At 36.2% G+C, this 14,869-nt stretch overlaps 2 protein-coding genes across 3 annotated transcripts in view; one reads left to right on the forward strand and one right to left on the reverse strand.

The window, feature by feature from the left end:
* LOC101397933 (serine/threonine-protein kinase TNNI3K) overlaps positions 1-8,241 on the reverse strand; it is a 300,070-nt gene extending 291,829 nt beyond the window's left edge. The window contains exons 1-4 of one of the 2 annotated variants that reach the window (XM_087448988.1): positions 8,129-8,241; positions 6,652-6,819; positions 5,078-5,170; positions 41-3,242 (exon numbers count right to left, since the gene is read on the reverse strand). In XM_087448988.1, coding sequence (XP_087305114.1) covers positions 1,786-3,242; positions 5,078-5,170; positions 6,652-6,819; positions 8,129-8,210 — 1,800 coding nt within the window. In that variant the 5' untranslated portion in view covers positions 8,211-8,241 and the 3' untranslated portion in view covers positions 41-1,785. Of the gene's footprint in view, positions 1-40; positions 3,243-5,077; positions 5,171-6,651; positions 6,820-8,128 lie in introns of those variants that run through there. The other variant, XM_087448972.1, reaches the window with a different exon arrangement.
* Positions 8,242-8,400: 159 nt separating this feature from the next.
* LRRIQ3 (leucine rich repeats and IQ motif containing 3) overlaps positions 8,401-14,869 on the forward strand; it is a 182,879-nt gene continuing 176,410 nt past the window's right edge. The window contains exon 1 of the mRNA XM_014788273.2: positions 8,401-8,528. The gene's annotated coding sequence lies outside the window, so the exon portion shown is untranslated. The remainder of the gene's footprint in view (positions 8,529-14,869) is intronic.

A 14,869-nucleotide genomic window follows, 5' to 3' on the forward strand; every position in this document is an offset into this window, starting at 1 on the left:
CTCCAATAAATAAATATAAAAACTTCAAGTAACAAAGAAAGCATTGCAGCATATTTTATTGGTAGTGTTTTCTCTTTTTCAGTGGAACATAAAATAATGGTGATTCTTAATAATTGATGGCACTTTAGATTATATGAAATACAGTATTGAACATTTAATGAACAACAAACACATATCCTCTGAAAGGTCTGCAAGTAAATCAGTAAATGCTAAACAATAGCTACCATATATCTCTATTTTCTCCTTGGGAAGAACCTTGAAAAAAAGAACACACACACACAAATATTATAATTGAGGGTTGCAGACAAGTTACTTCTGGTTTTCCAATTACTTTCATATTGATATGTTAATACATAAATAAAAGTGGCAAAGACCAGTTCTTATTTCTATTTATTCATGTTAAACCACAAAACGGATATACCTTTTCTGTTATTAGACTTCGATATGAAGACATTTCACATGCTTTTACCAAAATAGGAACATATAACTTGGGATTCCAGCCAATTTTTATTTTCTTGAAGCTGTTTATCATCTGTGTATTTTCTCAGTCCTTCTATTCTTCTGGCTCCTTCCTGCTGTGTACCTTTTGGCCATTTATTGCTTCTCAGCATCATCACCAGTGCATGGACAGAAGATAGGAAATGGAAAGTAAAATCAGTCCATCTGGTAATTTAACAGTTCTATTAATGGGATTAATAAGAGAGGATGAGAGTAATGTCCAAAGTGAACTTATATGATTATAGTGAATCCCAATTATTCCTAACATCTTCCTCACACAGATACTTGAGTTTTGTGTGTGTGTGTGTGTTTTCCTGTGGATGGAACTTTAGGGAAAAGATTTAAAATATACAAACATGTTTAAGTTTATAAGGACAAAATAACATATACACCCTTTTTGTTTCATTTTGATGAGATCAATAAATAAGATAAATTTTTATCATCAATTTCAGAGCCGTTTGTTATCTAGTTATTTATCAATTAAGATAATCACGGTATTTTAAGCATTGATTTAATCTGAATTTGTCAGCTATGGATCTGTCTCCAAAAAAGTATTTCTACAGTATTCGTACAGTGCTCTGAAGACCCTATAGTATGCCATTTTTATTAATTCATCAGACTAGGACTATGACGTTTGAGGAGAGACCTGCCAATAATTTAGAGCTTTATTGGAACCAAAGCCCAAAAGAAGATGGAAAAACTCTAAAGGTATGTTTAAAAGATTACCTTTAAAACTACTATAGTATTATGTGAAGAAAACAATGCTCCATAAATCCACCTTTATTAAAAGAAAAATTAAAAATAGTGATAAACATCCATTTCTTTTTCTGAACTTAGACTTGAAATATTAATTTTCATCAAAAAATATCTTATGTGTATTTGTGTTATTTATGTAGTGCTACAGCAATTATGTTAATATATTTTTCTTAATTCATTTCAATGAAACAAACAAATGTCTACAGAAAACTTCTATATCTGCAATCTTGCTCAATCAAGAAAGGCAAAGTAGCGGGGCCGGCCCAGCGGCGCAAGTGGTTAAGTGTGCACGCTCCACTGCGGCAGCCCGGGGTTCGCCGGTTCAGATCCCGGGCGCGCACCGATGCACGGCTTGCTAAGCCATGCTGTGGCGGCGTCCCATGTAAAGTGGAGGAAGATGGGCATGGGTGTTAGCCCAGGGCAAGTCTTCCTCAGCAAAAAAAAAAGAGGAGGATTGGCATCGGATGTTAGCTCAGGGCTAGTCTTACTCACACACACACAAAAAAAACAGAAAGGCAAAGTATACAACATTTAAGATGTCTCTAAACCAGACTGTTTTCTATTCGCAGTAATTTCTAGAAAAATTTGCTCCCTGTAAGTTATCATGTCTTCTACATCTTTGTAGACAAGCATTTCTTCAATGGACAATAGCTTATAGTTATTCAGGCTGAATGTTGACTTGTTCTGCACAGCATTTAACATCTTTAGGGATGTTGTAACCGAATCACTCAAAGAAGAACAAACTGGGAAAATACGAGCATTCCACAAACTCAAACATGTTTTGTTTCCTGAGAACAGTTCCTCTGTAACTTTCAGATTCCAAATATCTAAGCATGACAGAAAACAGACCCCAAAGAATTGAAGTAATTTTATATCTGACAATGTTTTAACATTCTTTTTCAAGTTGTCTTGCACTCCAAATGCCATAGTTGAATACTCTAAGTGTCCATTCATCTTCAAGCTTAAGGAACACACAAAAGAATATGCAGGCAGGACAGCTGTTGCTATGATATAAGAACCACTAACAATGCAGTTTTCCCCGACTGAAACATCAGGCCCCAATCTGGAATACTCCACAACTGAGCCAGGCGCCACAGAACATCTTGAATCCAGGATACTTTGAATGATACAGGATGTGTTACCAGAGCATTCTGGTACTGCTAGAAAGATGCTAAAGGCTATGGACTGTAAGCCAAGCTCTGACTTCAAACTGCTATCTGAAGCAAAATGAAACAAATATTCTTCAGTTGTTCCAATGTGATAAAATTTGGAGTTATTAAGAACAACAACATTTAGTGATGTTCCTTTAAGAAGATGAAATATTCTCTGCCTCATATCTACCAGCTCTGACTCTTCTTTAGTGACATTTGATGTGTTTCTGGTGTACTCCACAGTTGCTCCAGGTCCCAAAGCCTGCAGAAAGTCTCCATAGGCATCTATTTCACAGTTCAGCGTGCCTATTCTTTCATAAAAACCCAGTAACTTTTTCGCTGATTTATGATCCATGTAAAATAGGCTGTCTGTGTAGACATACTCAGGGTCTAATTTAAGAGAGGGAGTATCACCCCTCACAAAGTCCTGTTGAGAAAAATTTCCAGGTCTACACACAGCATCAAATTGATGCATCTTTTCTATACTGGGCTTATGAAGGAAACGATGGCAACGTCTGTATTCAAGGTCTCTATATTCTACACCATTACAAGGTTCTAAAACAAAAACTCCATGTGTAGTACCTACAGTTAAACTAGAAGGATGAGCTAAAGCAGTAAAGCCAGGTTTGTCAAACCTAATAAACTCAGATTCTCCAATACTATAAAGTTCAATATCATCTGCACAGGTAACCAGAATCCCAGGATTCATATGTGAGGGGAAATCAATGTACATGGCGAGTTTTAATTCTAACATCTGATAGACGGGGTTACCAAAAGGTAAGGCAGTGAAAATTTTCCCCAGAGCACTTGCATTTGGAAGGCGTTGACTGTAGCCACCTACGAAATTAAACAAAATAACTGTTTTAAAATGTTTGTAAGATTGTTTACAAGATTTTAAAAACCCAGGGGCATCAGTTACAACTCAAAATGTCTCTAAAGATATTTAATACATACAATGCATTACTGTAACTCAGGAAAGATTAATAAATTCCAGAGTACAAATTCACAGAGCAATTCTCCTGTAGCCATTTCACATAATGCAGTTTTAAAGATTCTAGTTGGAAAAGAATTCTAATATACTTTAGGGCCTGTGAATTGTTTTGAATCAACTACAAAACTAGTAAAAAGGACCACGGGCTAAAACATGATCTCATATCTACATATGAAACAATAAATTTCAACCGTGTTTAAACCCCTCCATTAAGAATCCACTTCACAGGGGAAAAAAAAGTCACAAATAACTAATATACCAATTCCAAAATTATCTATTAAACAGTAATTTCCAGATGTAGTATCTTTCCCTCAAATTATTACATACACTAAAAGGAAGTAAAGATGCATTTATTTAAAAGTATTTAAAAATTTATACTTGTTTAAACAGGCTTTTTCCCTCTAAGATGAGCCTTGTGTCTTCTTAATTCCTTGAAAAGTGTGTTCTCTTAAACACGTTAAACAGCTAACATCATTTTTATATTAACTAATTATAGTGAGAGGCAGCATTACATAGTAGAGCCAGACAAAAATGGGTTCAAACTCTGGTTCACCACTTCGTAGTTGTTTACCTTTGGATTTACTCCAAATCAGCAAATGTAGACTAATACTTTGCTTTATCATGTTTTATGAGATCAATTATACCTGTAAAGCATTTGGCACATAGTACATTGTCCAACAAATGAAAGCTAATGGTTACTTTCTACTTTTTCCTTTTCCAAAGACTAGCTAATAGTGAAGTTTAACATTATAAGAATTACCTATTTCTAACTATGTATCTTCTGGTGTCTAATTTAATTTTCACTAAATTGGTAATACTACTACTTGTTCTGGAATAAAACTATAAATTTGAATTTTTTTACTTTTTTAGTTAGTCTTAAAATCAGAACTTGGATGTTTTACTTGATATCATCTCTACAAGGAATCATTGTTCTGTATAAGAATCAGAAGAAATGGAAAGCGCCTTGGAAGCCACATAGATGAGTCGTTCTCAAATAACCTGTCCTGGCCTGGTACCAGTTCGTGACAAAGTTTTCATCAGCCCCCAGTATACAGAGAAAAATAGCAGAAGTTTTCATACAACCAAAATTTTCATACAATACGTTTATCCAATTTAAAAAACTATCCTTTATTCTAAGATTATTTCTTTACTTTTCTGCTTTAAAATGTTTTACACACTTGCTTGTCAACTCTATGTTTTGTCACCACCTTTTTTTTTGTTTTTAAATTCTTTTAAAGATTGTAGACTTTGATCACCAATAATCAGATAAAAATGCACGATACAAGGTTTTGGCAAAAGGCTGGTAATCAGAGCGCTAAACGAGCCTCTCCCCTTTAGAAGGGAAATAAGAATCCCTTCTAAAGCACTACCGAGAAATGTTCATATTTTGATGAGCTCTGTCTTAGGAAAATAACTTCCTATATTTATACCAAAAACAATATCCATGAAAAGATGATGATGTATGTGATCTACAATTTTAAGGATAAATTTTGTGAAAAACATTATGCTGCTTACAACCTAAAATATCAAGAGAAGCATGAAATATTTGTTTTCAAAGCAGAATAACTTCAAAGATTAAAAAAAAGAGAGAGGAAAGTATTTGCAAGGGAAAAAAAAGTCCCTAAGATATCAAAGGTAAAATACTGAAAAGAAAATGTAAATTAGTAAAGTGTAACTTTACCAGAGTGAATTAACAAGATGGTAAAAGAATTCCATTTATCTCCATATAGCTTTTCCAAACTTTGAAGGGCACAAAGTGTTGATCCTCCATTTCCTTAAAAATAAAGTTAAAAAATAAAATTTATTTCATAGAAACCTACTAAAACTTTGTAATTACGGTAAATTTAGGTCTTATAACTTTGAGGATATGGCTTTTTGCTACAATTAACTAGGCAGAGAGCAAAGGTATGGGCAAAAGAATCAAATTAAATACACATTTCATAGCAATTAAATAAATAAACAAACAACTAGTAATGAAACCTAGAGATCAGCCCTCAGTAATAAACAATGAGCTAATCTATCTGAAATAGTACTTATAAAACAGAAGAAATGATAAATTAGGCAACCTGCAACACTAGAAGACTGTAAGTAAAGACATTCACTTGAGTTACAAATTGCAAAAACCATTTAAATATTTCTCCCATTACCTAATCAAATACGCAAATTAGATTTCCTTTCTAATAAGTTTTTAAAACCTGGTTTCCTAAAAAACATCTTCAGTGTAACACTAGTTACCATGGGCAAGTTAACTTTCTGTGCCTCAGATTCTCTTCTATATATTAAAGAGGATAATTAAAATAGTGACTGCATAATTCTGAGGATTAAAACAACATTGGCTAATTAGAACAATGCCAGTGTCAGATATATACACCCTATCTCTGGTATCAAGGGGCTTCACCTTTAAGTATCACATGGAAAATGGCCCTGAGAAAAACAGCATGTATTTGTATTTGTTACGGAGGGTCAAAAGGCAAAGCTGACCTAAACAAAAATTTTAAAGTTAATATCTGTGATACTTAAGTCATTAGACTGTGCTCTTTTGCATTCTGAATTGCGGTCCCAAAAGGCCAATTATATATCTTTTTCTTGATTTGCATTCTTCATGTAAATTTCTGAAGAAACTGTGGTGTGAGGAGGGATCTTAAGAGGCCTACAGATAAGGTCCAAAGGAATATTCACCATCTGAGTAAATTTTATTAAAACTAATAAAATCCTCTTTTAAATAACAACATTTTTCATGGTAAGTCACAATGTGTAAGAACAGTTACTACGCCTTTTATCTTTTTTTTTTTGTGAGGAAGATCAGCCCTGAGCTAACATCCATGCTAATCCTCTTTTTGCTGAGGAAGACTGGCTCTGAGCTAACATCTATTGCCAATTCTCCCCCTTTTTTTCCCCCCCAAAGCCCCAGTAGATAGTTGTATGTCATAGTTGCACATCCTTCCAATTGCTGTATGTGGGACGCGGCCTCAGCACGGCCAGAGAAGCGGTGGAGAAGCGGTGCGTTGGTGCGCGCCCGGGGATCCTAACCCAGGCTGCCAGTAGCAGAGCGAGAGCACTTAACTGCTAAGCCATGGGGCCAGCCCACGCCTTTTATCTTTCTGAAAAAACAGTGAATTTACATTAAAATTCTAAAGTTTGTAAAGACTATGGGTGAAAAGATATACAGCTTATAAACTCTAAGCCATAGTAAATTTTTCTTCAGTGATTATTCTGTCCAGAACCTAGGATATAAATCTAACCATAAATGCATACCAATTTTTGCTCCAGCAGGATCAACAAAAACATGATATTGAACTCCAAGGGGTAACTCCTTTTTTTTCAGCTTTTTTGACAGTTGTTGCTTATAAGCAAGTTCCTGTTTTTCATCAGCTGCTGTTATTGCAACAATGTCCCAGAATTCTCCAGCTGCCACAGGTTTGCCTATGTGGAAAAAGCAAGGAAATGATAAATATTATAATTATCTAGCTGTTACAGGTTTACCTATTTGGAAAGAAAAGAAAAGAGGTAATATTATCATCTTCATAAATGTATCTTCTGCTTTTGAGAATTAGAGAATGAATAGTGGCCAATTAGTATGATTCAAAATAGTTCTAATGAGGATTGTTCACAAAGTCTACTTTTTTTTTCTCTTTTAGATTACTTGCTTCATTTGTGGTGTACAGTCTCATTTATTTAGATATTGTGAAAGATATAACTTTTTTTAAGAGCAGTACTTTTGACTTGCCAAAGATTATTACCTTAATTCTTAAATAAGGAGACAAAGGAACAAATAAATGAATCTTCAGCTTTGAAAATCAATTTTCATATATCAGGACCACTTAGTGTTTCTTGGCTAAAAGATTCAAACCAAGGATCCATTCCTACAATGTTGCTGTTTATAAATGTACTTTATTTTTTATTACCTTAAGATGAGCCCTGAAAGTTTACAAAGGCTATGGGAGTATGACATAAAATTCTGGACAACAGAAAAGTTCCCAACTCACTGACGAACTCATGAAAAGACAGACTGAACTTATGGCGGACAGCTGGAAGCTCTTTATTCATAAACAAGATGAATACGGGCTTTTATTGGTTAACAAACAGGACGTGTCACCTAGAATTTAATAGTCTTAAACATTTTACTGTCCTTCATGTATTATTTTCTGTCCTTTTAAAGCAGTAACTTGATCAAAAATATAACTAATTTTATTAGACAATTCTATAGGAAATGACAAGTGGCATAGACTTTTCTTAAAAAAACATTTTGAAACAAACTTCCCCCTTTTAATTTTCAATCCCTAATTCTTCCATGTTTTGTTTTTACTCAGTAAGCGTTCACATTATGGAACAAACTGGTGAAGTAGGCAAGGGGGTGGGAGAAGGCTAAAATCAGATTTGTAAGGGCCAAAACACTATGCTTTAGATCTTTCAGATTTATTTAAAATAACTTTTGTTAATGAGCTCACCAAATATATAATGTTTTATAGCTTCGCTAGTCAGCTTAATAATTTTTTTCTTCTTCCTTATTTTATTATGATATATATTCTACTAGGAACAAAGTGAAAGAAAGTAACAAGCATAATGTAAAGAAAGGTAGGGACGGAGAATAAGAAACTCAAGAGGAATTATTAGCTAGCGTCCGGGGCGGGCAGGTGAGAAGCAAACAGGAAGTGAGTCCAGCAAATTTCCCGGCCCGTAAAGCACCCGCCCTGCCCACTGCCGGAGAGAGCTGGGGTTCCTCCTCTGATACCTCTCAGCTCTGAAAACCTCTGCAACTTTCGCTGGGTGGCTTCCCGCAGGCATACGCCGGCAGCTGCACTTCCAGCAGCCATAGCGCCACCTTTCCCGAGGCTGGCTGAAGACTTCCAGGTATCCCGCCGCCCAGCGCAGCGCGCATGCGCCCTGGAACGTAGCTCGTCCCTTGGTCCGGTTTCGCCTTGTCCCGCCCCCTGCGTGCGTCACGCGCGTAGCCACGCCCCCGGAGCTCTTGGGCCTGCCCAAGGAAAGCCATGATGGGGTGAGCTCGGCGCCGTGTCCCGTTACTCTAGCAACGGTCTCCGGAGCCCATGGCTACCTAGCGACTTTTCGGACTGTGCCGAGTCTGGGCCGCTTGTCCCCAACTCATAGGGCCTTGCAGCCCGGTTGACCCGGTGAGTGGTTCAGGTTAGGCGACAAAATTGCTAGAACTGACCCGCCCAGGAGAAGACGCAACTACAAGCTAACTTCCAGCTTTCTCTCCGAAGGCGATGCGTCCTTTCCGACTCGGGGTTTGTTTCATCCAGGTCCAGTTCCCAAGGACCCCTTGACAGTTATCTCCTCCCCCGGCGTCGTCATCTGGAGCCGTCTGCCCCCACCAGATCCAGATCCGCAGTCTGAACACTTCAAAACCTGTGTTCTCTTCAGGAACTTTGTGTTTGTGGCTTCTTGGCCCTTGCAGTTCCTAGGGAGTGAGTCTCTCCACCTCTCTCAGTTGTCAGTTCCGAGTCTTTTTGGAAGTTGTATAAAATTCAGTCTGCAACCAGGCCCTTAACACTTGTGATATTTTCGTTGGTTCTCTGGCGTCCTTTTGTATATACAGATTAATCTAGAACTTTCAATAACATTCCTGGCAATAAGTCAGCCTTATTAGATGTGTTTTTGGTAGGTATCTACAGGTATTTCTCTTGTAACGCACCGAGTGTATAGTGCGTTTTACAGATTCATATGTTCATCTTTACTCATAAGAGAGCTATGAATCCGAGAGAATAGTGACTTGGTCAAGGTCTCACGATTAGTAAGTAGTAGAGAGAAGATTTAAGCAAGATATTTCAATCTCAAACCCAGAAATCATTCTACCACACCGTACAGTGTGATTTCTTTGAGAAGCCTGGCTTCCTTGAAGGCTTCATCAGGAACATAGGCATTTAAGGCCCTAACGCTCTAACCGTGAACTTAACTTAGTTTTTTTCTTCTGAAGACTTGATCTGGTTATTTTATTCTGTACTTAGAGAGAAAGCGTTTGAGTAAAAAGAGAGATTGCTCTTTCATAGTTCTGTCGTTTAAAAGTTTCCTGTTAGTAGAAACAAAACATTCTTGTTAAGAACATTTAGAAAATACGAAAGACTTGAGTGAGGTGAGGGTGAGCAAACAGGAAAGTAGCAAGAGAGAAGGTCAGAGAGGTGACAAAGGCCCAAAGAAAGAACTTTGTTTTTTACTGAGGGAAACAAAGCCATTGCAGGGTTTTGATGTGACTTGCCATACATGTAAAAGGATCACTCAGAAATGTGAAAAGAGATTGTAGTGGAGGATGGGGCAAGGGTAGAAGAAGCAGGGAGACTTGTTTGGAGGTTACTGCAGTAATACAGGTGAGGGTTGGGGAAGGCTTGGCCAGGGTTGTAACAGTGGGGATGATGAGAAGCTGATTAGATTCTGGATATATTTTTTTGAAGGCACAATCAATATGATTTGCTAATGGAATGGCTGTGGAATGTGATAGAAGGAGGAGTCGAGGATGACTGCATAAAGGTTAGAGAGGCCATCAGTTGAGATGGGAAAGGCTCTGGATGGGGAGTGTTGGTGGGGTAGTAGGGAAGAGTCCAGAATTTGGTTTTGGACATGAAGGATAAACAGATGTATATGCATGTAGTGCTGTAATGGAAGTTTGTGTATGTGTCTGTGTGCATTGTACATAGGACCCTGGAGTTCATGAGAGAGGTCTGAGCTAGAGATATAATTTGGGGAGTTGTCAGCATACAGATGGAATTAATTTTTTAAACTTTGGAACTACATGAGGTCTCAAGGGAAGAAAGGTCAATAGAGCCTGTAAGCTCAGGTCAATAGAGCCTGTACGTACTAATGAGGTAATGCAAACAATGAAAAAGTAACAAAATAATAAGCTCAGGTCAATAGAGCCTGTACGTACTAATGAGGTAATGCAAACAATGAAAAAGTAACAAAATAATAAGCTCAGGTCAATAGAGCCTGTACGTACTAATGAGGTAATGCAAACAATGAAAAAGTAACAAAATAATAAGAAAATTGTGATAGTGATAAGAACTGTGAGGGGACTAAAACAGGGTGATGTAATAGAATATTAAATATAGCATTTTTTGGACCTGGGAAGGATGGCCATGGACATGGATGTTATTTTTTCCTGATATGATTACATTACTCACATAAAGTGTACTGAAAGTAAATATACCACATTATCAGCTATGGTTTTTCTTCTTCTTCCCTCTTTTCTGTTTTTCTCAAATTTTCACTAATAATAATTTTAAGTAAAAAGTGAAAAAATATTGTATACTATGTGAGTGGGAGTAAATTTCCTTGGCGGTTGATTGTAGGGGGTAAAAAAGTATAGGGATTTTATTTATGTTTAATATAATCAAACAGTGTGATATGGTTGTTTAAACAGTCATAAGCTACAGTAACCAGAATAAAATATGCCAATACAGTTAAGTAGTAAACCCATTAATTCTGTCCAAGTAAAACACAATGGAAATGTGTGTTTAATCTTGGATTCCACATTTTAAAAGGGATGTCAGAGGAATTGAACTATAATAAGTTGAAAAATGATATTCTGTGGAGGTATATGGCCTTTTTTTTCTGTGGGAGGAGAGTAGAGAGTATCTGAAGAAGTGCCATAAAGAAGAGTGAGAGAGATTTTTTTAATAGAACTTTATTGAGGTTTACTTTATATACCATTAACTTCACCTGTTCTAAGTGAACAATTTGATGATTTTTAGTAAATTTACTAAGTTGTGCAACCATCACCACAATCCAGGTTTATAACATTTCTGTCACCCCAATAACATGCCTTATGCCCATTTACAGTTAATGCCAGTTAGGTTGTTTTGATTACTATAGGCAGAACTATGACTGTTGTGTGAAAATTATAGAGAAGCACTTTAAAAAATTTTTTTGTTCACATTCGAGTCTTTTTCCTTCTTCATAAAAAGAAGCTGAAGCCAAATGAAGAGGATCCTGGATCACGGACCGTGGAGCTCGTGGTGCGTGGGTTGGTCAGTTCATGCGAGGGCTCTGATCTTTTCCATTCCTTGTGCTTCATCTCTCTGTTTAACCGCTGTTCCTCCCCCTACTCTTCCTGACAAGCGGTGTAGAGCAAAAATCTTTTTACTGTTCCCTTTATTTCAATTTATTTACTCAGGAAGCCTGTGCTCAACTTGTTTATTCACTATTTTCTTTCCCGCTGTACCCTATTGAAGGAACTCTCACCCTCTCTCACCTTTCTGGAGGACCAAGGAAAATTTTTATCCCCTTGAACTTCCATTTTACTTTCGTCTTTAGTTTTGTTTTTTTAAAAGACTTTATTTTTTAGAGCAGTTTAAGGTTCACAGCAAAATTGAGAAGAAGGTACAGAGATTTCCAATATACCACCGTTTATATACCCACACATGCATAACCTTCCCTCTTATCAACATTGCCCCACCAGAGAGGTACATTTGTTACAATTGGTAAACCTAAATTGATGCATCGTAAGCAAAGTCCATGGTTTACCTTAGGGTTCACTCTTGGTGTTGTATACTCTATGGGTGTGGACAAAGTATAACAACATGTGTACATCATTATAGTATTATTCAGGATAGTTTCACTGCCCTAAAAATCCTCTGTGCTCTGCCTGTTTATCTCTTTGCTCTAAAGCCTGCAACTGCTGATCTTTTTACTATCTCCATAGTTTTACTTTTTCCAGAATGTCATGTAGTTGGAGTCATACAGTATGTAGCCTTTTCAGATTGATTTCTTTCACTTAGTAATATGCATTTAAGGTTACACCATGTCTTTCCATGGCTTGATAGCTAATTTTTTTTTTTTAGTGCTGAGTAATATTCCATTGTCTGGATGTGCCACAGTTTATTCATTCACCTGCTGAAGGACATCTGGGTTGCTTCCTAGCTTTGGCGATTATGAATAAAGCTGCTATAAATGTCCATGTGTAGGTGTTTTTTTGGAAATAAGTATTCAACTCCTTTGGGTAAATACCAAAGAGTGCAATTATTGGATCTTATGGTAAGAGTATGTTTAGTTTTATAAGAAATTTCAAAATTGTCTTCCAAAGTGGCTGTGCCATTTTGCATTCCTACCAGCAATAAATGAGAGTTCCTGTTGCTCCACATCCTCACCAGCAGTTGGTGTTGTCAGTGTTCAAGATTTTGGCCATTCTAATAGGTGCGTAGTGGTATCTCATTGTTTTCATTTGTATTTCCCTGATGACATATGATGAGGAGCAACTTTTATGTGCTTCTTTGCCATCTGTATATCTTCTTTGGAGAAGTGTCCATTAAAGTTTTTGGCCCATTTTTAAATCTGATCATTCATTTTCTTGTTGAATTTTAAGAGTTCTTTGTATAATAGTCCTTTATCAAATGTTTCTTTTGTGAATATTTTCTCTTAGTCTGTGACTTTTCCTCTCATTTGTTTGATGTTACCTTTTGCAGAGCGTGTGTCTTTAATTTTACTGAAGTCCAGGTTGTAAAATATTCTTTTCTTGGATTATGCTTTTGGTGTTCTATCTAAAAAAGTCATCATCATACCTAAGGTCATCTAGGTTTTCTCCTAGGTTATCTTCTAGGATTTTTATAGTTTTGTGTTTTACATTTAGGTCATAGATCCATTTTGAATTATTTTCCTGAAGGTGTAAAGTCTGTATCTAGATTGATTTTTTTTTTTGCATATGGACCTCCAGTTGTTCAGCACCATTTTTTGAAAGTCTGTCTTTGCTCCATTGTATTGCCTTTGTTCCTTTGTCAAAGATCAGTTAACTATATTCGTGTATGTTTATTTCTGTGCTCTATATTCTGTTCCACTGATCTATCTTTCCGTTCTTTTGATAATACTACACTGTCTTGACTACTGTAGCTTAATAGTAAGTATTGAAGTTGGGTAGTGTCATTCCTCCAACTTTGTTCTTCTCCTTCAATATTGAATTAGATATTGTGGATCTTTTGCCTCTGCATATAAACTTTAGAATCTGTTTGTCAATATCATTTAAATAATTTGCTGAGATTTTGATTGAGATTACATTGAATCTATAGATCCAATTGGGAAGAACTGACATCTTGACAATATTGAGTCTTCCTTTCCATGAACCTTAAGTATCTCTCCATTTATTTAGTTCTTTGATTTTGCTCATCTGTATTTTGTTGTTTTCCTCCTTTAGTTCTTGGACGTATTTATTACATTTATACCTAAATATTTCATTTTCGGAGGTGCTAATGTAAATAATATTGTGTTTTTAACTTGTTCATTGCTTGTATATAGGAAAGTGATTGATTTTTATGTATTAACCTTGTATCTGCAACCTTGCTGTAATCACTTATTAGTTCTAGCAGTTTTTTTGTCAATTCTTTTGGATTTTCTACATAGACAATCCTGTCATCTGTGAATAAAGATGGTTTTATTTCTTCTTTCCCAATCTGTACATTTTTATTTCCATTTGTTGTCTTATTGCGTTAGCTAGGACTTCTGGTATAATGTTGAAAAGCAGTGTTGAGAGGGGACATCCTTGCCGTGGACCTCATGTTAGTGGGAAACCTAGTTGTTTCTTACCATTAGGTATGATGTTAGCTGTAAATTTTTGTAGATATTCTTTATCAAGTTGAAGAAGTTGTCCTCTATTCCTAGTTTACTGAGTGTTTTTGTCATGAATGGATGTTGGATTTTGTCAGATGCTTTTTCTGCGTGTATTGATATGATCATGTGATTTTTCTTTTTTAGCTTGTTGATGTGATGGATTACATTAATTGGTTTTGGATGTTGAAACAGTCTTGTGTACCGGGGATAAACCCCACTTGGTGGTAGGTATGATTCTTTATATGCGTTGTTGGATTCAATTTACTAAAATTTTTTGAGGATTTTTGCTTCTGTTTTCATGAGAACTATTGGTCTGTAGTTTTCCTTTCTTGTGTTGTGTTTTTCTGGCCTTAGTATTATGATAATCCTGTCCTCATAGAATGAGTTAGGACGTATTCCCTTTGCTTCTATCCTCTGAGAGAGATTTTAGAGAATTGGTATAATTTCTTCCTTAAATTTCCTTCCTTGATTTCTGCTGTAATTCTTATTATATCTTTTCTTCTGCTTACTTTGGATTTAATTTACTCTTCTTTTTTTAGTTTCCTGAGGTTGAAGTTTGAGTATTGCTTTTAGATCTTTCTTCTTTTGTAATATATGCATTCAGTGCTATAAATTTCCTTCTAAGCATCACTTTTGCTGCATCCCACAAGTTTTGATAAGTTGTATTTTTATTTTCATTTAGTTTAAAATAGTTTTTAATTTCTCTTGAGATCTTCTTTGGCTCATGTGTTATTTATAAATGTGTTGTTGGGGCCGACCCAGTGGTATAGTGGTTAAGTTTGCACATTCTGCTTCCGTGGCCCAGGGTTCGCCGGTTCGGATCCTGGGAGTGGACCTACTCACCGCTCATCAAGCCATGCTTAGGCGGCATCCCACATAGAAGAGCTACAACTCCACAACTATGATATACAACTATATACCG

Source organism: Ceratotherium simum, chromosome 2 (genome assembly GCF_057802395.1).
Source record: "Ceratotherium simum simum isolate JZ-2026a chromosome 2, ASM5780239v1, whole genome shotgun sequence".
Taxonomy (NCBI): domain Eukaryota; kingdom Metazoa; phylum Chordata; class Mammalia; order Perissodactyla; family Rhinocerotidae; genus Ceratotherium; species Ceratotherium simum.